This window comes from Pomacea canaliculata, linkage group LG11 (assembly GCF_003073045.1).
Source record: "Pomacea canaliculata isolate SZHN2017 linkage group LG11, ASM307304v1, whole genome shotgun sequence".
Lineage (NCBI taxonomy): Eukaryota > Metazoa > Mollusca > Gastropoda > Architaenioglossa > Ampullariidae > Pomacea > Pomacea canaliculata.
Window position 1 is genome coordinate 7,272,442 of NC_037600.1, and position 24,132 is coordinate 7,296,573.

Here is a 24,132-nt window from a genome sequence, read left to right on the forward strand (position 1 = left end):
GCTGGAGGCGGAGTTCCAAGGAATCACTACCCCGGGTGGATGTCCGCGAGGACCTCGCCAGGCAGACGGGGCTGTCGGCAATAAGAGTGCGGGTAAGCACAGTAAACCGGTCAATAGCCTAGTCCACTAGTTGGTAACTAAACGACAACGACAACGACGACTATTGCGAACGACTCAAAGAGACAGACACCTATTAACACTGTGCGCTGAGTTTCTAACTTCCAGGAGTGGTTTTCAAACCGCCGGGGGACGTGGCGGCGAGAACAGGCGGCCAGAGCAGACGAGTAACCCTCTCCTTCTGTGGGTGAGACATCCCTATAAAATATTGTTTATGTTGGTTAGATCTGTTGTTCCTTCAGGGAAACCATCATGTATCTTTGTCTGGATAATGTTTAAATGTTTACCTGTAAAACTCTAACCGGTTACTTGCACATAAGATTTTCAAACTATGGACAACTCAGTATAAAACATACATATGTTCCGTTTTAAAGAAAATGTAAAAATAAAAAGTATATATGGTAACATTGACGTACAGAAATATATCCATTATGTTAGATTGTTCTGAAGAACTTGTGGTTTGTTATATAGAAGTAGCAGATATCCAAGAGTCACTCGAGCAAAATACTGAGAGACTAAAATATCATGTAGACCAGTCTCTCCAGGTCTTTGACGACAAGCTCGACAAGCTCGAAGGTTTCTCACGCAGAGACAATCTGAAGTTCTTCGGGATATCAGAAACTGGAGATGATTCATACGAAACCTGTGCTGCTATGATAATAAACCTCCTGCAAGAAACTATTCCGGGGAAAGTGTGGCAAACTACTGACATCGTGCGAGCGCACAGAGTCGGTAAGAAAATTGTGCCAGCAGGACATACCCGAAACAGAGAAAACAAACCACGTCCCATAATCGCTAAGTTCACTCGATGGTCTGACAAGTTGGATATACTTACATCTGTGGCTAGTGATCTCACAGAAAGACAACAGTCGATCATAAAGTGCTACAGAGAAAGCGGGGTGCGTGCGTTCTACAGAGGAGACCGGCTCGTTGTTGGAGGACCCTTACACCAAAACATGAACAGACAACAGGATGAGAGGGAGAATCCCCGAACCAACGCGGACAGCTCCCCCTCCCAGCACCAGACAACCCTACAGCAACAGACTGATGAATACACACTAACAACAGCGCAGCGGAACAACGGAGTCCGACAGCACCGGAGCAGTCAGTCCTACTTACCTTTGGAACCGCTATCTACCTCTGCAATCAACACAAACGCTGCTACTGGCAGAGGGGCAACAGTGGAAAACCGGCATTCCAAGAGAATTCAGTGCACACCGACCACAATAATACACGCCTTAGGCAACATTAGCAACAACCTACAGATGATTCCGACTGCTATCTTGCCTACTAAATGCCCTTCTGAATCCAGTATTACCAATACATCTACCGGCGACAATACAAAGGGGAAGGACACACATCCATACACCAGGATAACAGAAGCCAACAACAGCCAGACAGCCGATGTCAGCTGCGGGTGTCCACTTGACAGCAATGTGCAAGTATCGCCCCCACACCCCGCAACGGTGTCTTCGGCTAGTCGTGACCCAGAAACTACGCACGGGGTACCCGTGCTGACTAGCCGGGTAAAGACAAGGTACACGGCGGCCGGATATGCTGAAGAGGTCAAAGGGACGGAACAGCTGATGAGAGATGACAGTACACGTACACCCAAATGGCGCAAGAATAAGAACGGAGGAGCAAGCGAAAAGGGGAAGAAGCAAGGCTCTCTGGATAGCTATATAAGTGACAAGAACACCTCAGATAGTTCAACAAGATCACAACCCAAGTGGAAATAGGAAAAAAACTGGCCGTCAGGCAAGGCGTTTGACTTGTGTTAACTATAATGTAGAGGAGATAACTTGTTGGTAGATTATATCACGTCATTTGACTTTATTTGTTTAACAGGGACGCACATGGAGATACTCTTAACATCCTGCCAGAATACATTAAGATTTATGCCCCTGCAAGAAAATTGTTTAAGCAGGGCCGATGGTCAGGTGGGGTTCTTCTTATGGCAAAAAGCTGTTGGTCACAATATATAAAGGAAGCAAGATTTGATTCAACCAATATAGTTACACTGAAAATTGATAAAGAATTAATGAACTCTGACAAAGATGTTATCTTGATATCATGCTATGTAGACATGTAGTGCCAGAAGGCGGCCCTCTTTACAATTCGTTAGATATAAAGATGGCATTCACCTATTAGAGGAAAGTGTATTGCAGTATATAGATAAAGATGAATTCTACTAAATTTCATGTGGAGGACAGGGTCCGAATAAGTTAGTACAAATGATATTGTAAATTATTTTCCTTCTATGCTGCATTGTGTTACCACTATGTATGTATCCCCCCATGTCAAAATGACTATACGAGTCACTGACATTAAAGATCTCGTACTCGTAATTTCTTACATCGAAGCTCTGTCCTTAGTGCATGATACGTAGACTATGTAAATATTTCTAGACTTTCTCGAGTCTTTGGAGTTATAGAGCAAATGACTGTATGTGTTGGCATGTTGCTTCTGGGTGTCTTCTTTATCTTTCTAGTTTGTTGTGTGATGTTAGCTGCCAGCATATTGTGTGTGATGTTAGCTGCCAGCATATTGTGTGTGATGTTAGCTGCCAGCATATTGTGTGTGCAGTGTTAGTGTACGCATATGTTTATAAACAGTTTCACAGACTAGATTACTTGGATTTATCAAGAGATTAATACAATAAAATCATCAAACTAATGTTCATGTAAATCATAAATGTATTATTGTTTTTGACCTAAGTGTTTAATGGCATTTGTAAGGTCAGTGACTCGAATGACAGCTGACAACCTTCCTCAGTTGCAGTTAAACATAAAATTATTTTTAGCACTTTCCTATTAGAAATTTCATTAGAAGAGTGAGAGTAAAATGGATAAACAAGAGAATGGGTTTTAGATTTTTTTGTTTAAAGATTACTCTTGTTGATGTTTCATTTCTTTTCCCAGGATTATTGTAATTTTCTCAAAGTTTAAAGAATCATTTCAGATTTTGTACAGTTTTAATTTGCAATGTTTTATTGCTAGGATCTTGCCTAGTGTAATCAACAATTGAAAATGTTGTTTTCATCTCTGTTAACAGTCTGGCTGTGCAACTGACTGTTGAGCACTGCGAAGATGAAAAGGTTCTTGCACAAGATTTGCACGTTGCTGGCAAGGATAAAGACAAGCAGATGGAGGCAGTCAAGGATAAGCATTATCCATCTGTCCTTACAGACAACAGAGCATCTCATCTGCAGGTTATAGAACCTGAAACTGATCCTTGTGTGGTGCATGCTAAAGCTCACGAAGATGCACATGACCAAGTTTGCTTGGCAGTGCCTCCTGTTGTTGTAGGTGACGTACAAACAGATACCAGAAGTACTACATCTATTTCTGTTCTGAGAAGTGACCAGGACATTCAGTTTGGTCTGAAAGTGAATTTCAAGACTCAAGTTGAACCCAGAGATGGTGCATATGAACCGGAAAGCACTGTCGAAGCATTAGAGGATGTATGCATAGAGAGCTTGGTACTAGAACCTCCTGAAGCAACAAGTCCAGCCAGCATTGTGGAGAAGGTAGATCTATCACTGCCTGCTCCTTTAAATGACGAGCAGCAAAAGACTCCCCTTGATGTCAAGGAGCTTTGTCCAGAAAGTCTGGACACAATGCAAGCTTGCGTGGAAGCTTCCAGGAAATGGAGCTCATTATGATCCTGCATTACTTGGATAAGAACCACAAAATGCATGCTGAGGCTATTTATGGCCCAGCTCGCTGTGCTCCTTCTTCCCCTTCTCCCCCAGCTCCATGGTATCCATGTCCTCAAGAAGAATCAGTTCATCTTGAGGATCCATTGCTGAAGAAACCAGCTGACAATGAAGCAGAAGCAGAGTACCAGCAGCAGGAAGTCCTAGACATGCCTCAGACCACAGCCACGCAGACCGAGGTTGTCCAGCAGGAACTTCAAGAGATCATTGCCAAGCTTGTGCAGAAGGAGAGAGAGAATGAACAACAGTGGTGCAAAGTGCCCCATGCTGAGCATAAGAGGAGGCATGACTCAAGCTTCTCACTGCAGATCCGAGGATGGCTAGGTGGTCAGCATGTTTCCAGCGCCATCCACAGCCCTGTGTCCAATGGTGTCTCCTCTGCTGAAGGCTTGCCCAGTGCAAATGCTACCAGATCAGGTGGTAGCCACTTGCTTCGTTCGATATCAGATGCAGCTGACTGGCCAAGAAGCTTGATGTCCTGAAAAGTGGGAGGAAGATACAAGAAAAGAAGTCAACCTCTTTTGGGAAACGTTCAGGGAGGCTGTATGGTGGTGTTTCAGCCAGTGTAGTGAATGGGACCTTAGAATTCAAGAAGGTCTCATGATGCTGGATTACATGATGGAGAGTCACAGCGGTCTCAATCGCTTCAGCTTCTTGAACATTTCGGGAATACCAAGGCGGAGTTTAGACCATGTTCCTCATCTAGCAGTAGTTGTGGCACAGATACAAGTGTTAAAGGATCGGAAAACCTAATTTCTGATGTTAGCAGTTCTGTAGCTGCTTCAGCAAGCACCAGCTTAAGCACATCATTAGAGAGACAGAGCTCTGTGGCTGAGACCACACTTTACAGCAGTGTCAGTTCACTGCAGAATTAGGCATCTCTTGGTGGGGAGAGAGTCTCACAGCCGTGTTCGTCTTGCTCATCAGCTGCTCAGGAAGGAAGCTTATGCACCAGCAGCCTTGGCAAGTCTGATGAACATAGGACAAGCACCAAAGCCTCATTCAATGCTGGGTCTTTGATGATGAGTAGAAGAGATGAGCCACATGCTGCAAGCACTGGGCCTACAGCTGTGCTTTGTTTACATTTTTTGCCACTTTTTGTTCTGGAACTTTCATTTTACCAGTTTTTTTCACATGCAAACATTGGAGAAAGGAGAGCACTAGTCAAAGGATGTGTAAAGGACATTTGCTAATTGAATGTGGACATGTGGTCTTGAATGGGTAACCTGAATTTAAAGTCTTTTGTACATGTCTTCCTCTGTGATCAAAATATGTGACAATGGCCTTCTGTACCAATGAATACCAATTAGGCAACTGTTTGCACATTTGTTTTATTGAGAGAAAAAAGTTGCTTCGGCGAAGTATCAAGAGTAAACAATCTTTCTAGCATCACCAGTGAAGGGCAAACTAGTGGTATCATGATGACAGTATTTGTTAAATTTAAAAAGAACTTTTGTGACCAAGACTTTACTTGTGTGATTCTGTTTCTGTGAAGACATTTTGCGAGTTAACCTATAGGACAATGCCATTACAGATGTTTAATATTTTTAAAGCAAAGTAAGCGAGGAAGTATGACCTTGACTTCAAAAAGACTTGCATAATATAAAAATTATACAATTCATGGTTTTTCCACCATGGAAGGCTATTAAATCTGGTGTTTCATGGCATTGTATGTATAAATATGTTGAGAGGTTGCTGCCAAAGAAGAAGGAGAAAGGTCTGGCCTATAAGTTTCTCACTGGGGTAAAAAGGATTGTGAGCAATTATCAGTGGCATTCTCTTACAGTGTCAGCACTGACTTGCAGTATATATATATATGTATAATTTCTGAACAAAATAATTTATGGAAAGAAACTACTTTTAAAAAAGAAAATGTTCTGTGAAAAATGTGCAGGTGAGTTACATATTTCTGAGATTTCTCACATTCATTGCAAAATCTCCACATCACTTGCGAGACTTCTGTCAAGGAAATATAAAAACTGTGTAGTGAATTTGGAAAGTGTGATCGTGTTGTGAAGATTATTAATTGGTTCTCCAGGACAACATTATTCATCTGCTATCACAATATTGTAATTTATCTACTTGCATTCCTTTGAATACAGACATTTCATTTCATAATTAAAATGTTTTTTCAACTCTGTTCCGTTTTAAGTGAAACTTATAATTTATCAAAAGCAATGTATGCAAAAGGCTGTAGCACATCATTAATTACAACCACATTTTCTGTCTAGTGCTGTTACATGTATTGTAGTGAAGTTTGAAGGTGACAAAGTACCATATATATTTTAATGCACATACTTCTGTGGTAATTTACATGTTGTTAGAGGAATGGCACAAAAACAAGGTGCCCATCAGCATAAATTAACAAATTAAAATGAAATTTAATGATAGCAACAACAACAAAAAATAGAAAGAAAAAGAGAGAAGAAAGGGAGAAATAGCAAGAACTGTGCTACCAGCTAGCTCCAAGCTAACACACAAGATTGGCCCAAGCTTGGTGCTTTATTGGTCTTGATTATCACAAATATTGACTCTTACTTGGTTGCAATATTGGACCAAGATGGAAATGAAAATTAGTCCACGCTTGGACAAATATGGGTGATACGTGTTGTTCTCGTATCAAGCGCTAAGAGCACTCTTCTTATGATCATGAGTAAGCACTATGCAAATTACATATTTATTATTGTTATATGTTTATATAATGAAGACCTCAGCAAATGGGAGAGCTGTGACCATAAACCAATTATGCGTATCTGTGTATTAACATGGTGTAACAATTTTCACCTCTTTCTCTGTGTTTGTAGGCCTGTAGTTCAAGAACCAGGTTTGAAGAAACAGTATCTTGCATTGAGTTTTACCCAGTATTTAAGGAAAAAAGTTGCACTCAAATAGAACTATAAGATTTTGCTATGTAGACTAAACAGCTTGTGTTATTTTCATTTGTAACAGAGAAATGGGCAGCTCCAGTGGGTGTGATTCTGGCACTACTTGCCATCATTGCAGTTGTTGGCATTTATATTCTTCACAAAAGAAATAGAGGGTAAATTTGCTGGCGAATTATTGAGTATGTGTGATGCATGGCTGTCTGTGTGTGTGTGTAAAAGTTTTTTAAAAGTACTTTAAAACATCTTGTGATGAAATTTTCTGAGCAATTATTTAATGTTTGATTATGTAGGCATAGGTTTCCATTTGGATTCTGGCGGCGAACTGGTTCCAGTGATGGCCTTGCCAATCCTATTTATGACTATGGCACAGGAGATTCATACTAACCTATTTTAAAATAATAAAATTTTTCATTATAATGCAGTTGAAGAGGAGAGTAAGTAAATGGTCCATTCTAGATGGAAACGAAATTTTAATTTTGTATTCAAGAACTAGGAGACAAAGACTGGATGTAAGCACAAAACTTTGGATTATTTTGTATAATTTTTGCAGACCTTTGAAAACATGCAAGTGACATGCACATTGTTTCTTCCTTGGTTGAAAGATTTTTATACTTCAGTTTATGGATAGTGGCTTATTATGTGTCTTTCTGATTTATGCTATGAAATATGGTCAACATGTGTGTACAGGTACATGCTGCTGAACTAGAGCCTCCAAACTTACAAGATTTTGAAAACCCATCTGGGGTAAGAGAACGCTTTCCCTTTGTGTGATTTAGAACGTTAACTAAGAAAACAAATACTACATCTTTTTAATAAGTGGTTCTAATAAGGATATCTCTTTTTCCAGATGATTACATTCAGCACATCAGGATCAGTTGATAACCCTCTCTACACAGAAGCTTAATAAACAGCTGGTGTCCACTTTACACTTGGGCATGAAAAAAAAGTACTTCATTTTCTTGCACCACTAGAAAGTATAAGTCTTTTAAGTGTACGTACCATACTTGACCCCCACCTCATTCCCTCACAAGTTCTTCGGTAGTGCTTTAAATTCTTTTCAACTCCTGCAGCACATGCGTACACCCACAATATACGTCTAGGCATTCTCCCCACCCGTGAAACACAAACCTAGAGAATAGTTAGCACAGATGGTCCCAAGAAAGTCGGACTTGTGCACGCGCTCACACTACATGCACTATCGTACCGGATGTGACCTCCCTTCCGCCAAAATGGCTGCCTCCTACTGTGGTGACTTCACTGTTGCAATGATGGCCGCTCTATCTCATGGCTCTTCCGGATCCTTAGATGGGCGATCGATAGCACATGCCTATACTATTCTTTCCCCCTGTGGTACGTTTAAGTTGGTGTGATCAAGGTCCAGCGATGCAATACCACAAACCACTGGTCTGCGGACTACATTGGTGCTGTACTGACCGCCAATGCCAACCTCAAGAAGAACTACATCCACTTTTTCAAGAACAAGTATATATGAAAGGCTTTATTGGGAAGTACACTGGAGGAGATAGCATGGCATAAGGCTGGAATCTTTAAGGTGAGTGCTAGTTAGTAAGCAATCCAAGGTATTGTAGAGAATACCTATCTCCATCTTAAAACATATTAACTTTATTTACTTTTAAAAATAAAACTGCTATTGCTTGTTAAAATGTTTGCTTTGAGGCTTGAGTGTAGGCTTTAAATCTGTTGAGCTTGCATATTTTTAACTTTTATTTGTAGTCAAAAAGGGTAGCTCTTGCATTTTTGTTTTTGTCTTGTTTTAATTTTGGTTTTGAATAGGGCAAATAAATATAATATGTACTTTATGTGATAATTCTGCAACAGGCTGGAATCACAGGTATTACAGTGCCAGAGACTGACTTGGCTCTAGATGTGATCCTGAAGCGCTCTCAGGAGATTGGGGTATGTTGTTCATATTTGCACCCTTACCTGACAAAACTTAATTTTGCATAGTGGTCTTTTGTTGATGCATATTAGATGTATGATAGTGTGCCATCAGTACTGAAGGCACCAGTGAGACGAGGAACTAACAAATTGCCTGGCATCATATCAAAGGTCTGTGTTACTGAACTGTTACATCATCTAACATGTTTTCCTTGCATGTGATGTGTTAAAGTGTCCCTTATACGTGGCTGAACCCTTAACTGCAGAAGATCTGATGGCTTACAAGTTGCTGCTAGGGATCGCTGGGGACAGACAGGTGTATAATGCAGCATTAGCTGTTCATCTTTGCCAGGTGTGGCTGAACAGCAGAAATCCAGGTAATGAGCTCTTTTCTTGGCTGTCTCCTTAGGTGTGCACCTATATGTGAAAAATAGAAGTTTCTTTCCATCTGAACAAATCAGCAGTTACTACAGGAATTCGATCCTTTCTCCACCATGGAAATTATCTCCCTTCCCCCACAACCCAAAGTGGCTTGGGAAATTTGAGGATTTGAGGTCGTATAAAGTCTATAGTAATGCCTATTATTTTTAGTCTTAACTCATATAACAGGGAGAGGTACAGGATTAATCATCCAGAAATCATGATTATTTCCAGAGTCATGTGTTTCTTTTTAATTCTGTCTCTGCTGCAATGATCAACAAGTTTACATACACACACTGTTAAGATATAGGGTTATACTAATGAAACTGACATATATGACAAAATCCTGTTTTACCTCTTTAAGAAAAGTACTTTGAGTATTTCACAGTTAACAATAACAATAACAACAGACTTTATTAATCCCAATGGGCAATTTAAACATGGGAGCTGTGCCCTGCATCCAAAATATATGTATATGGAAAAAAAAACCAAACACACACACACACACACACACACACACACACAAAACACACACACACAGTTAAGGACAGCAGCCATTAGAAATTCTGAGTCATGTAGTCGATTAATTTCTTTTGGCTCAGGTCTCAGAGGTCAGATATACCACTTGAAAAACCAACCACAAGTGACATCTATCTCTAGCATTCCTCGTTTAAACACAAATCAGCTTACAAGAGAGATGATAACTGGTAAGATGTGTTTGCATGCATGTGTGCATCCTCATATTTGCAAACATCTTGCTTTACCATACATTCTTCACTGTGTGGGATAGGATGGTGGGGAGGTTAAACAAAAACATTGTCAATTGCAAAGGAACTGACATGTAAGAGTTGTTTATTTTAATGGGTAGCTTCTTGCATGTATGATGCATTTACATAATGATAAGATAAGGGTTTTTCAATTTTTTGTTTGGCAGGTCTGTCCCAGTGTAGTTGGCCTGGTCGTAATCAGACAGATCAGACAGTTCGTAAACCAGGTGTTACTTACTACCTTGATGGTGCACACACCACTGACAGCATGCAGGTAATAGAAAAATGATTCTAATTTTACCTTGAATTTTAATTTTAATTCTATTGCCAAGACTCTCTCTACTATTTTCCTCCAATAACTCTAGAACCTTCCCAAAACTGAATATCCCCTTTCCTAGACTAGACCTTTTCAAATCAAGTCTGAAATTCTCAGGAAGTGTGCTTTGGAACAGCCTCCCTCTCCATCTCAAGCAATTGCACTCCCTGAACTGCTTTTGACGCCATCTATTTAAACATTTACAAGATGAGGCCTCTAGAGATTCCTCCCAACTCCAGGTGACCTTGTAAATATATATTCTTAACCATCACCTTGTAAATATCTACCCTTCTTTATGTTTATTCAATTTTGTCTAAACTGCTTAATTAATTAATTTATTTAGTTAATTTCGTTCCTAAATGGAAAAAAGCGCTCAGTTGCTTATTTTACCCCTCGTAAATAAAGAATTGTAATTGTAATTGAAAAAGATGTCTTTTATTTAATTTTTGTATGACCTAGAACAGTGGTTCTCAAAGTATTTCGGACCCTGGACCACTTTACTTAAGTAAAAAATATGGCAGACAACCAAGTCCTAAAAATACGTCTGTACTATGAATTTCAAATTTAAATTGCCGCATTTGTTTCATAACAATTCAAAACTAAATGTCCTTTTGTGACAGTAGTATAGTAATAAGTTGACATAAAACTACCTCGTTATTTGTAATTAAAATGTTAATGCGAGGAATGCATCACTTTAAACATCATTTTGCTGACATATGACAACTGTCAGCCGCGGACCACCTGACTTATGCCCACACTGAAATGACCACACTTTGAGAACCACTGGTTTAGAAGGTTTTCTTTTTACGAGTTTTTTTTAACGAGTGTACATTTCTTAGAATTTAGTTTTTGTTTTGAGTTTTATGCTTTCATGTGCATGCAGAATCATTTTTAAGAGATATTTGTTTGACTAAATTATTCTTCAGTGATCTGATCTCAGCCAGAAAAATTGTTATTTTCTCGGTTTCCCCCCTGCCAGAGACAATAAGAATTGATCATTTTGATGTTTACTGGAAAATGATTATATGCATTTTTTTTTCTCTATTTGCAGCAATGTGTGAGGTGGTTTTTGCAAGCAGCAGACACTGAAAAAGAAGTTGTTGGGTAAAAACTTTTTTGTCATTATTTAGGTAACCTTAATAAAGGCTAAGCTTGTTTTGCTTGTTGCCTATTCAATGAATGAGCAGAATGTTAAAACTCATTTCTTTCCTTTTATACTTTTGCAGATCACTTCTAAATCTTTCACAGAAGTTACTAAATAACAAGAGATATTCTGTTTAATAATTCTATTTAATAATACTGTATTTAATTTTACAGGGGCAAAGTATATCGTTTCCTTGTCTTCAATATGACAGGAGATCGTCTGTGTCAACATTACTCGAATATTTAAAGGTGAGAATTGGATGTTTTGAAAAAAAAAAGGTGTCCACTGTTAAAGGGTGAGAAATAATATTAAATTTTTTGGAATGTGTATATTACATATTTGAATTACATGTTTCAATGTATATGCATGTTATATTGCATATTTTAGAGAGTATGTGAGAAAAGATGATGAATGGAGAGAAAAAAAAATTAACAAAGAACGACAAAGACAAAAGCTAGAAATTAAAAAAACTCAGTGCATGGATTTTCAGTCTTACTGGGGTGAGATTATTAAAGAAAACTTACTTATCACAAAGCACTTTCTCATAGTTTGTGTCCACTTGAATGTGTGTTGGTCATACTGTTTTTAGTTTTAGCAATAAAGTAGCATTGTACACAGAAAATTGCTTATGGATTTTTTTCATTTTTGTATCATTTATTTCTAGGGATGTGGCTTTAACAGCGCAGCATTTTGCCCAAACATTTTGTCTACAACTGCTAGTGAAAACATTCCTGGTGAGTTTTAACATGAACTTTTATTCTTTCTTGACTAAAAGAAAATTCTGAGGACATATTCCCAAAGGAAATTCCAGTTATGTAAAAAATGCTATTCATTGAGTCACCTTTATTTCAATATTATAAATGATCCTGGTGATGTAATAAAGCGCAAATTTGTTAAGCTAGTTTGAAATGCAGTTGGTACTGAAATCCCACTTTGAATTAAATATGAGGGTTCTACTTTAGAAATGTATTACTTTACAGGTAACAAATATATTTGATGCTTAGATGTGTGAAGATGGTTCCTTTTAGAGCATTTCATTTCTCTATATGTGTGCATCTGATTGGTCCATTATGTGGTGTGGTCCTCTGACACAACAGTTAAGCACTTGTCACCAGTTCAGTGACGACTGGTTGTCCTAGCTTCAGATCTTATTTTGAGCACTCTGTTCTTTCACTGTATGTGGCAAATATTTACAGAGCTGTCTGCGTTCTTTGCTATGTATCTGTTGGTGCTAGCACCACATAAAACACAAGTTTTTCTTCCCTGCTTCTGCTCCCAACCTGCTTTGGTCCATTATGCTGATCAGCTATGCTTGCAATACATTAATTTTGCAGACCAGATAAATCTGACTGTGGAACAAAACACCATGTTGAAGACAAGTGCACGCAATCGAATGACCTGGGATGATCTTATGAGCAACAGACTTTACCCTCGGCTGCCAGTAGTGCAGCCCAGTGCATTTCAGCCAATTTTCCCTGCATATCCACAGCCCTCAAATAGGCCACTCTCAACAGAGACATGTCTTTCTCAAGTATTGCAGCAGCTGATTCACGAAACAAAGATGACTCCAGGTTGAGAGCTAATGAGAGTGCTGACCATGTTCAGGTTCTGGTGGCAGGCAGCCTAAACCTCGTGGGGGGTGTTTTGGAGCTTATCTATCCAAACTTTAGTGATGCACAGTGATATTTGCCAACACAGTATTGACACTGCTGAACATAATATTCATAACGATCTGCAGATTCACAAACTTCAGGGGTGTTGTATCTTAATTGTTTCACAGATATTGGAAGGTGATTAACAGTATTGTTTGTTGTCACTAGCCACTTGCTGTACACATCCATATGGCTTATTGATTAAGTTTTAATGTAGTGCACGGCTTCTTCAGTGTTAACCTGTTGCACAAAAAGGAGCAGAACTACACACAATAGAAAGATGATCCTCATCTCAATAAATTTGCAAATGTAGGAGACTTTAGCACAGGGCTTATAACAGTAAACATGATCATCTCCAAGTCTAATGCAGGATGAATGTTTCTTAAAAGTAAAAATCATTATGTTGACAATAGTGACGCCAGCTAATTGCTTGGATTTCAGATTGCTCTTGTAAGTTACTTCCCTTCCCTTACCAAGTTCTTTGTCGCTAACATGCTTGGTATGGTAAGCTTATAAGATGTGACAATTTTAAAAACGTCATCAAAATTAGCCTGTGATCAGTGGGTATTGCCATCAGCAATAAACTGCAGCTTCACTGTTGTCATTGTTGATTGTAAATGTGAAATGTTGTTCCATCCAGTTTACCTAAAATGTGGCCTTTGCCTGTCGTTTACTCAGTCTGTGTTGATATTCTCCATTGTCATTCATGTCACTGTATTTACTTGTATTTAGATTGTATTTAGTACATTCTATTTACTTTTTATACTTGATTTTTCTAGTGCAAATATTGTACAAATCCCCACAACCCTGTTTCTTTATTGATAAAATGGAACAGGTTACATAAAAGGATTTCGCACTCTCATTTTATTATTTTGAACTGTGCATGTTTATGAAACGTTGCTCAGTAACAGTGTGAATAACAAATCTTTTAAAACAAATAATGTTGTTTCAGTGATCTTCTGTATGATTGTATTGCTTGGTTCAAGTACAAATGTGATATTTGGTGGATATTATCATTCTGAAGTCTGTGTGACAATAAATGCAGGAGTCCATGTTTGTATGTGTGGTCATGTGTTTGATTGAGTGAGACTGTAGAAGAAAGATCTGTGGCATAAAATAAGAGTACACATGATGAAATAATGCATAAATTGTGTTTTGCCAATCAACTGTAAAGATCTTGCAACCGTCAGTTTTAAAAAGCCATCTGTGTGTCTGCACGTGTGAATCTTCATGAAAGAGAAGATGACTATTTTATATATATAATATAAGTTATTTTTAAAAAAAAAATTCAAAAATTTGAACCTTTACAGCTCTTGGTTTGATGACTGGAATGATTTCGTAGGAAACTATTGAAACTCAGATTTGATTTTCAGTGGTGTTCAGAGAAACAGCATCTTGAATATTTCAGGCTACCTAAACATTTTACTATTATTAACTATTTACTGATGCTGTTTTTAATTATATTTAAGTAATAATGGCTGTTAAAAGTAATAACCATGCTACAGTTGAAACTCTCAAAGTTGTCATGCTTTTATTATTGTTTTCATGCCACGAATGTTTAACAGAAGTAGCATTATAAGAGCAAGGATCACAGTGCAGCATAGAACATATGTTTAACATGATTTTCCTAATGTCTGCTTGTTAACTGTTAGATGAAGGCTTACATCCTATGCAAGGTGTAAATTTCAGGTACAAATTACAATGATTATGAACAGGATCATGGCCTTCTGTATCATAAACATCTTTTTTTTTAGTTCATAATATGTGCTCATTAATTTTGATCTATATGTACTGTATTCTTGAAATGAATTATGCATTTTTATTGCATATAACTCATAAACATGGATGGCTGTATTTAGCAGCGACCAAAGGAAAAGATCAGTCAATTTAAACATGTTTTTTTTCCTATGGCCAGTACTGGAATTAATGATGAGACAGTTAAGTTGTTAGGACATAACACAATAATTTTTATCAAGATTTTATATATATATATAATTCTACACACACATGCGCTTGGTTTAAATGCTTTCTTACTGCTCCAATTCATTATTATATTATTTGTCTAAAATATTATTTCACATGAAATAAAAGTGTACGAGAGAGAAAGGATGAGTGTTAAGATAAATTTTTAAAATATTGAAAAATTACTAGTAAAGTCTGTCATATTCTGTACTTTTAAATATTTTTTTTCCTGCTTGTTATAAATGCAAGATTTATATAGCTCATTCTCATAAACGAGCTTGCTCTTACCACTTGAGACAAGAACAAGACTTACAAGGAGATGAATCATAAACAACAGAACAAAAAGGAAAAAGCAAATGAAATAAATCATAAATCAAAGACTTATCCAGTCTTTCTTTCGCCTAGGGCGCAACACAGCCTAGCGCCGGCCCTGCTGAAAAGTAATATGGATTTAGGCAGAAGCTGATGTCATTCGTCCACTTGGTCAAAACCAAGATAGTATAGATCAATATTGTCAGCAGTCATCAACATGCATCAGTTGTCCCACTTCAGTTTTTAGTCATCAGTCATCAAACAACTTTTCTCGTTTAATTATGCTTCTCTGTTGTTAATTTTCTGGTCTTTCTTGTCTCTTAATTATCCAAGAGAACATTTCTTTAAGTTTATTTTTGACAATCTTCGCTACCTGAAGTATTTAATTTTTCCTATTTTCACCGTAGTCTGGTCACCAGTTTGCAGGGCACAATATGATAGAAATTCTTTTGTTTGCTAAAGATTGAACTATCAAATAAAAAAAGAAAACACCAAGTATGTGAAGTGTTTTCATCCAACGTGTGTGTGTGCGAGCGCGCGCGTGTGTGAATCTTTGTATCTGATGGATAATTTCTCTTCCCATCCAGTTTTTTTTTGGAGTATTATTTCTGAAAAATATAATGACCACAAATTCTGAAACCCATTATATATATATATTCCGACCATCTTGTACTTGACTGTAGCTGGTGGTATGTGTTGTTTGTCGGTAGTTATTTTTATATACATGTATCTTTATTGTACATAATTCTGCCATTTCTCTCCCTTTGCTTGAGAATTATGTGCTGTTTGAGTTATCTCCCTTTGACAAGTTTTATCGTCTGCTCGACTAAGACGAAAACATCTCGCTGGTCGCCAATTCAATCAGTGCTCTCGATTGATCGATTCCCATGTAGAAAGTTGAATTCTACTTCACCACCAGGACTTAGTACTGTGTTCACATTCAGCAACCCCTCTACACTGCATTTTAATCTTAGCAGAAAGGGCGAGAAGCGCCTGCGTCATCAGACGTCACTGTGGGAATTCCCGAAAATGTCTAACGCCTCGCGGTCATTTGGTGCGCTTGTACCCTGGTTCCTCCGTCGTACTGTTCCTGCAGACGGTGTAGTTGAGCAGGAGTTTGCGGTGTTGTGCTTTGTCCTATTGCCGTGATGTAGCCTTTGGTTGCAGGTACGACAACCACCCAACCCCGTCCTGTTTAATTAACCGTTTTGTCTACTGAGGTCACCAAAGTTCCTGTGGACTTGTCGCTGTGTGCGGAAATCAGTGGCGATCTCTGGAAAGCATTCTTCAGAGTCTCTGAACTCTGGGCATTGTAAGTATCACGCACTATATTTATGATGAGTCTGACCCAGTCCTGATCGATCCTATTGAAAAGAGCAATAATCATCCTATTCGATCGCTTCTTAGGATGTTGAGACCTATAGTCCTGACCTATCCACACTTTGATGACCAGCCGCAGAGTAATTTGACATATGTATGCCTGTCTGGTAGACCCCACTGGATTTATGTTATATTTGTCTTTACTGTATTTACGACTGGTAAAGGGTTCATTCACAGCTCATGAAACTTCTTTTTTGCTTTGTGCTAACTATGAATTTTTTGAAATAATGTGAAGTGAAACATGGCTTGAGTTTTTAACATGCGTTATCAACTGTCGTGTCATGTCTATAAAGTGCAGAAAATAGTCTTGACAGCTTGAAGACAATTGTTTGTGTGGTGACCACGCAAGAAAATGTGAAAGAATCCCTCACGTCATACTGCGCTAGACAGGAAATAGCACAGAATTCATGTAAACTTTCCTCTTGGCATGGTACCCTTTGATCATGTAGTTTGTTTTACAGACATCATTGTACAGTCTCTTTAATCTGAAATTTAAGTGACTTTGTGAACTTTGTGTCTCACAGACGGGGATGAAGGAATCGTGTGATGAAATAGAACAGCGTAATTTAAGTTATCGACGACTTGCCTGCCTTACCACTTATTATACCGCATGAATTTATAACAACATGTCATTTACTGACCTAGCTACTTTTTCAATGATTCAAATAACGAATCGCAATGCGGCAATTCCCGATTGTGACAGAACTGACGAAACAGTTATATTTATGCGTGTGTGTGTGTGGGTGTTACCATATGTGGGTTTGTGATTGTCATCGTCGCTCTCTGAAGGAAAACTTACATTTGTTTTTGTTGACACTCAAAAACTCAGCACCAAGGATGTAAACAAAAACCAAAATCAACTTGACCACAACAAGTTCAAACACATTTTACAGACACAGCAATCCAGCGGTGGATGCAACACCGGCTATAGAACCGACGGTAAATGTATGTTTACCTACCAGCAACATAGAAATTCATTGTCGTACCTGTATATCAAGCGAAAGGTCCTCGACGATGTGGTAAATATTTAAGACTGCTGCTCGCGTTTAGACTGTGATACTTTCCAAACTGTGATACACGTTTTCTTGTTGCTATATGCGGCAAAAACATGTTTGCCAGACAAACAGATCCCTGACTCCTCCAGGCGACTGGTAGACAAAGTTTATTAAAGTACGTACTTTTCTAAGCTTTGACGAAACGGGCTCTTTCAATCAACATTTTCCCCCGAGTCCTATCACACACACACACAAAAGGGTAATACAATAATTGGTTGGATCACAAGGGGAATGTCACTCTCGAGCATTCAGGGGCAGATCAATTTTGGAAAGGGCAGATCACTCGTACCGGATGTGACCACCCTTCCGCCAATATGGCTGCCTCCTGCTGTGGCGAGAAGTCGCCAAGATGGCCGCTCCGTACGTGACGTCATTGCTCGCCCTGATCCCTGGATGCACATGCATATACTATTCTATCCCCCTCTAAGCAGTATCGAGATACTAAAAAATATGTATATATATTCACACACACATTCCAGTCTATCTTTATATACAAGCAAGTCTTGTAACCACTACGCTACCGGGCGCCCAAATGTCAGTCTCACCGTCTCACCTTACTGGGTGCACGTCAATCAACTCAGGCCCAGCCTTCCACTACAGGGTCAAAGAAAAAAAGCCCGAGTATCAGTTTATATGCTGTTTGGATGGGAAGGAATTGAAAGGTGCAGATCTTTGTAAAACGTTTATCGTTGCATCGGATGTGATCAGAAATAGGTAGCACAGACCACAGGGACAACTAAAAGCGGTCGGAGCAGGAGTAAGATTGCTGCATTTTGGGGTAAGCCAGTCACATTTTTCCTCATACATGATCTGATCTTCACCGGAAATTTCATAAGACCATTGCGACTATTAATTTTTCAAGACTCCAGTTTGGGCGGAATAAGATGGTCACTTTTATTTATTTAATCGTTCAATGTGGTGTTGCTGTGTCTGTAATGTGAGCAAAAATATTTCTGCCAGTGCGATCCACACGAAGTAAATAAACACTTGTCTTACATACCACCCACTTATTGTTAATATCAGCTAATAATTAAACAGCTTTGTTTGTAAGTACGGTATGGTCAGGAACATAATATATCTGTATGAATGTTATAACTAAAACTCGAATGATTGTGTGTGCATTCTTGATGTTTCATGATGTATACATGTTAACCTTAAAGGACATGTTAGAAACTTCTGAAACAAATCGGACTACTTTAAAGTGGCCCACCTTGTATATTCAAAAATGATGCTTAAGCTTTGAGTCTCACAGGTTAATTAATTAATAATTCAACAGCTTCGTTTGTAAGTCCTGTATGGTCAGAACGACAATAATATATCTGTATGGATGTTATGCTAAAACTCGAAAGCTTGTTCTCTAGTTTGCTTGGTACATGCATCCTTGATGTTTCATGATACCTTTATTGCAGCCAAGGGTTTGCTGTGGGAAAAAAATACTCCGAAGCGCCATGAGATCAACATTTTCTACCATTTTACTCCTAGTTTTCATCTGTTCCTCTGTACCCGGGGTGACTGGTGAGTACTGCCGACTGGCAAGATGTGATAACTGTCATACAGCATACTTTTAGTTTCTGACGCGATGGTGGGCATTTGATCACATAATACGCATAGAAAATGGTGATTTATGGGGAAAAAATTCAGCTGCAGTAATAATAAAGCAAAGGTACATCCTGACCCGTGGATTTATTCGACCTCCGTTGAACCCGAAGAAGTTGTTGGATCCCACGGAAGATGGGGGCCTGTAGTTTAGAAGGTTTGTACATTAACTACCTCGCGTCAGCTCTACTTCAAGGTTGTGGTCAAGCTTAGTGTTGAAATAACACAAATAATACTTCGAAAACGAGGTCACACGAAGTACTACTAATGTGTCGATCGGTACAGAAGAAGACAAATTTTATTAGTTAGCAGATAGTTGGATCAGGGTAGCTGCTAAGTGTCAGGCTAAATAAAACAACAATAAACTGTAAACGATGTTTTAGGAAAATTAGCAAAATGTTACCGTTCATGGAGTTGTTTTGTTCTACAGCAGTGAACACTAGTTGCCAGATCCAATCTGTCCGGCCAGCGGAAGTGGGGTCACTGACATGTCACTTCAGCGAGAACATCAACGTCACTAGGAAGGACGTCACCGTGAAGCATTATGTGAACGACACTTACGATGGTGAAACATTTGTCTGTCTGATATAGCGAGCCTGATATTTGTTCTCACAAATGTCTGCCTACTTGGTTGTTCGCGATTGTATTTCTTTCTTTCGTCTGTTAGTGCTTTTTGTTGTCTTTCTCATCCTCGATTTGCTTGCTTTCTTCTTTAATTCCTCCTTACTCCCTCCTATCGCTCTTTCTTTCTTTCTTTAATTGTCTTTTCTCCTCCTGTCCTTTTCATTCTCTTCTTTATCCCTTTTTTTCAGAAATAATCGTGGAATGCTTCTGGGTGGATGAAGAATATGACTGCTTTATCAAAAAACAAAAAGGCTACGTGTACAACAAAGTGTTGGGTAGCGACCTGACAGTCCTCATTCCCAATGCTACGAAAAAGCACGAAGGGCGATACCAATGTCTCGTCAATGGCGGAGCACCTAACGAAGCAAAAGACTGTGGCTTTGACTTGCTGAAAGGTATGTAGTATTACTGGCTTGATGGATGGAAGGAAAGAAGGGAGAGAGGGAGGGAGGAAGGAAATAATAAAAGGCACGTGGAGTGGGCTACTCAAACTCGAGTTGACTGCTACGTATGTGTATACTACACTTACTAGTTCCAGATTCCTATCATAGTTTTTCCTTTGTCGTGAGATGAGTCTACTCGGTGACTTCCTGTGACTTCGCCAACATGCGTCATAGACCCATCCGGAGAGGAATCTTTCTGTCCAGGCTCTCGATGTAACATTGATGTAGTTTGCAGTTTCAATAGCAGGATTTTTTATGTGGTGGGATTGTTAGCTCCAAGCCCAACCCTACTCCTTTATCCGGGCTTAGGCAGGCACCCTCTTGGGGTTTGGGGTTCCAGGTGGAGTTAAATTGCTAACTAGCGTTCCCACAAATGACTCGAGCCCTCCTCACTAGCTTACGTCCGAAATAATGAACAACATGCTGTCTGTAAAGTAAGATTTCTACGAACACAAATGATTAACGACTACTTGTTGTTGTTGCTGTTGTTATTGTTGTGCAGAACACACAACGTGCGAGATCAAACCTGTCCACCTGACAGAAGCCACGTCACTGACATGTCACTTCAGCGAGAATCTCAACATCACCATGAAGGATGTCACTGTGAAGCATTATGTCCACGATAATGTTGGAGGTGAACTGTGTTTGCCTATTGGTATCTTCCTTCCCTTCTCAGTCTAATCATTTCTCTCTTTTTTTTTTCGTTATTTCTTTCTTTACTCGCTGATGTCTTTCAACTGAAAAATATCCTGTTTCAGATGTCGTTGTGGAATGCTTCTGGGTGTCTGGCAGTCTTCAATGCTACAATAAAAGTGGTTACATGTTCAACAAAGTGATAACCAGCCATCTGACAATCGTCATCCCGAATTCTACAGAACAGCACGAGGGTCGGTACCAGTGCCTCGTCAATGGAGATAACGACCTCGGGTCAAGAGCATGCTCTTTTAACCTGCTGCCAGGTTTGTATATTTCCACAATGTTTAATTTGACAATGTGATATTTATTAGCAATATATAGGGGGAAGTATTTATATAACTATAATAAATACGTTATTCATGAATAGTAACAGTGTGGTGTATTAGACAACTACATATATATATGGAATTTATGAAGAATATTCTGTAAGTTTTCATGACCAGCTATTATGTAGTAGTAGAGAATTATACATGGCATTTATAAGCAGTAATAATTGTGTTGGACATGTGTTGCTTAACGGTGTCAAATATTAGTAGTTGGATTCATTTCTTTGTATCTAATTAAGCTGAAAGTATAAATCCTGTTTGTTACACAAGCCTTGACATTGTCCTGGCATTTTAGGTTACAGACAACAGCAACAAGAAAAGAAAAAAATAGTAGTTCCAGTGAGCGTGAGCGTTGCAGTGCTAATACTGATTGCTGCTGTCCTGGCAATAATACTGAGAGAACGGTAGGCATTTAGTTCTCGTCTTTATCGCAGACATTTACATGTTCTGACCAGTTGATGCTTTCTTTTTCTTTCTTGCCTTTTTTTTTTTCTGACGATCTCATAGACAGGTGTTGCTAAATTACACTTACTAGCGACACGTGTTCATTTTCTCAATGATAATTATTGCTCTGCTCGTGATAAATTAGTTTCCGGTTGTTTATTGTTGTGAACACGCGCAAGCGGGGTCAGAATGAACCTTAAGGGTCCTTCACCTCTAAATTCCACAAAAAGTAGGTCACGAGTCGGTGTCGACGTCAATGAAATACACTGAGGACATCAGCACCATTTTCCGGTGAGTGGTCATGTGATCATCATGGCGAGGTGAAACCCACCGGTGACGTCACTGTGGGAAGCTCGTATGTCAAGGACTTCATTCAGCGGAAGATTTTACACTCTGGTGTCCTCGGTTATGTTGTGTTTAAATTACAACTCACATCTTATGAGACCTCTCACTTCACTGTAAAGCTAATGGCCACATATTTCTCTAATTCTAATAAAAGATTATTTTTTTTTTTTTTACAAGGCGCTGGTGAGCTAGTACGCCTTTAAGGTTTACACGAAATTTTCATCCTATAAACCACGCATAATCAGTTCATTCCTTCATTCACCTCCAGGTAACAATGTTAAAAGAATTTACCTCGATATGACGAGGTTACAGCAGGCATGATTTAGAGACCAGGTAATATAGTCTCACGAGTACAGAGTTTGAATTCTCGCCGGTACAGAGATATTCCCGTGTCCACGCTTAGTGAATCCACTGGTCACTCAAATCTGGAAATTGCTCTTTATAGGCGTTGCTATCCCTCTGTAGTGACATTGTCCTTATCCTCTTACAAAAGCATAATGATAACCAAGTTTTGGCCTACACCGGACTAGGTCCATGAGAGGCACATTTTAGTTAGACAAATTTAGGCTAAAATGTTCTAAAAATGTTTCTTTTTCGTTTGTACCAAAGAGAACCAAAAATATATTAGGAACTGTCAATCTGCTCATGTTTTCTTTCTCCTTTGATTGTTTTATCCATTTTTTTGTTACAGATTAAAATCCCTTCTCTGCCAGCATCGGATAGAGGATGTTGCTCAAGACCCAGAGGAATCTATTGCCATGACAGACGGTGTACATGTTCATTCCTGACAAACAGGACCATAGGTCCAAAGGTTCAGATCTCGTTTTGCTCATGTGAGGATAAGGTGTGACCGATCTAGCCCCACTTGCGCCTCTTGATATTTCGTGTTTTATACCATTAACTATATATTTACATGGCACAATGTTCAAGATTCATTTCTTGTTCTCTGTTGAAAGTTGAACAAGCAAATAAAAGAAACCCTGCAAGTGTGTGTGTCTGATAGGTAGATGGATGCATGTCAATACAGTTGTGTGTAGCTTTGTTTTTGATTGTTAATTTATTCACACCAAATGTGATGGATGGCTTAATGCTTGGCTTTCTGGGAAATAGCACATGTACAATCACACCCTTCCCCAAAAAATGTTTCTAAAAATATTATGTTTATAAACAAATTCCTGTGCAGTCAGGTGTAGATTTTTCACTTTTACCAGAGATTAAACCGCTTTTTAAAGTTTTTAAAAGATCTGCCATGCATGTGTCAAACAAATGACCATCACTCTTTTTTTCTGAAACATAAGAAATTACAGCGGTACTTCTGCCTCACTTTCTATGTTGACAGTATAAACTTTAGGACAGCTATAATCAACCATTGCGAATTTACATTTAAAAGGCCCAAGGGAGACTACACATTGCTTCATTTTTAAGCATTTTATTTTCAGAAAAATTAAACTGTCTTTGCTATCAACGAGTGCTTAATTTTCGTCACATTGCTAAACCTGAAATCGTCAACATCGTGCTTGTAGAATGTCTGCCTTCTGTGCCACCAAGTCTCGGTGTTAGTGTGCGATGCAATCGGAAGCATCGCCAGTGGTCAGACGAGTATTCCTTGAGTTCTCTCCATTGATTGCTGCATCAGGTGCAGCTATATTTAGTTCTCTGGTTCAGTTCTGACTGTAATCATGCACGTACATGGTTTCCAGCCTAGACAACAACACTATCTTTGCTTTGAATACTCAAAACCTTGCCTAACAATTTTACACACACACCCCACAAAATAAAAATAAATTTGTAAAAATTAGCACGTATCAAAATTCCTTGTCTATGCTTGTGTTTTGAACGAGTCTCGGGGTGGGGGAGTAGGGGTGGAAATTAGTGTTTTACTCGGAGCCAGCAATTTCTGCTATATCATGGCAAGGCTACCAGCCCTGTAAACAGATGCCACATGCATCACGTAATAATAATAATAATGATGATGTGTACTTGTATCGCATTGCATCCCGTGCAAGATAGGTCACACTTTCTCCACACACC

General features: G+C 38.9%; 3 protein-coding genes across 5 annotated transcripts in view; all 3 read left to right on the forward strand.

Moving 5' to 3' along the window:
• Nucleotides 1–24,132, forward strand: part of LOC112574974 (pituitary homeobox 3-like) — a 31,261-nt gene that overhangs the window by 590 nt on the left and 6,539 nt on the right. The gene's annotated exons all lie outside the window — the stretch shown is intronic.
• LOC112574975 (folylpolyglutamate synthase, mitochondrial-like) lies at nucleotides 51–13,856 on the forward strand. Its single transcript, XM_025256439.1, has 12 exons — nucleotides 51–92; nucleotides 226–304; nucleotides 6,785–6,875; nucleotides 7,408–7,464; nucleotides 7,568–8,272; nucleotides 8,560–8,637; nucleotides 8,852–8,996; nucleotides 9,642–9,746; nucleotides 9,974–10,080; nucleotides 11,440–11,514; nucleotides 11,931–12,000; nucleotides 12,601–13,856. Exons 7-12 carry the CDS (start codon nucleotides 8,894–8,896, stop codon nucleotides 12,840–12,842), a joined length of 702 nt encoding a protein of 233 aa, XP_025112224.1. The 5' UTR covers nucleotides 51–92; nucleotides 226–304; nucleotides 6,785–6,875; nucleotides 7,408–7,464; nucleotides 7,568–8,272; nucleotides 8,560–8,637; nucleotides 8,852–8,893; the 3' UTR covers nucleotides 12,843–13,856.
• On the forward strand, nucleotides 16,274–23,078 carry LOC112574972. Its single transcript, XM_025256430.1, has 8 exons — nucleotides 16,274–16,504; nucleotides 19,037–19,142; nucleotides 19,654–19,788; nucleotides 20,036–20,242; nucleotides 20,793–20,924; nucleotides 21,049–21,249; nucleotides 21,608–21,716; nucleotides 22,793–23,078. Exons 2-8 carry the CDS (start codon nucleotides 19,076–19,078, stop codon nucleotides 22,887–22,889), a joined length of 948 nt encoding a protein of 315 aa, XP_025112215.1. The 5' UTR covers nucleotides 16,274–16,504; nucleotides 19,037–19,075; the 3' UTR covers nucleotides 22,890–23,078.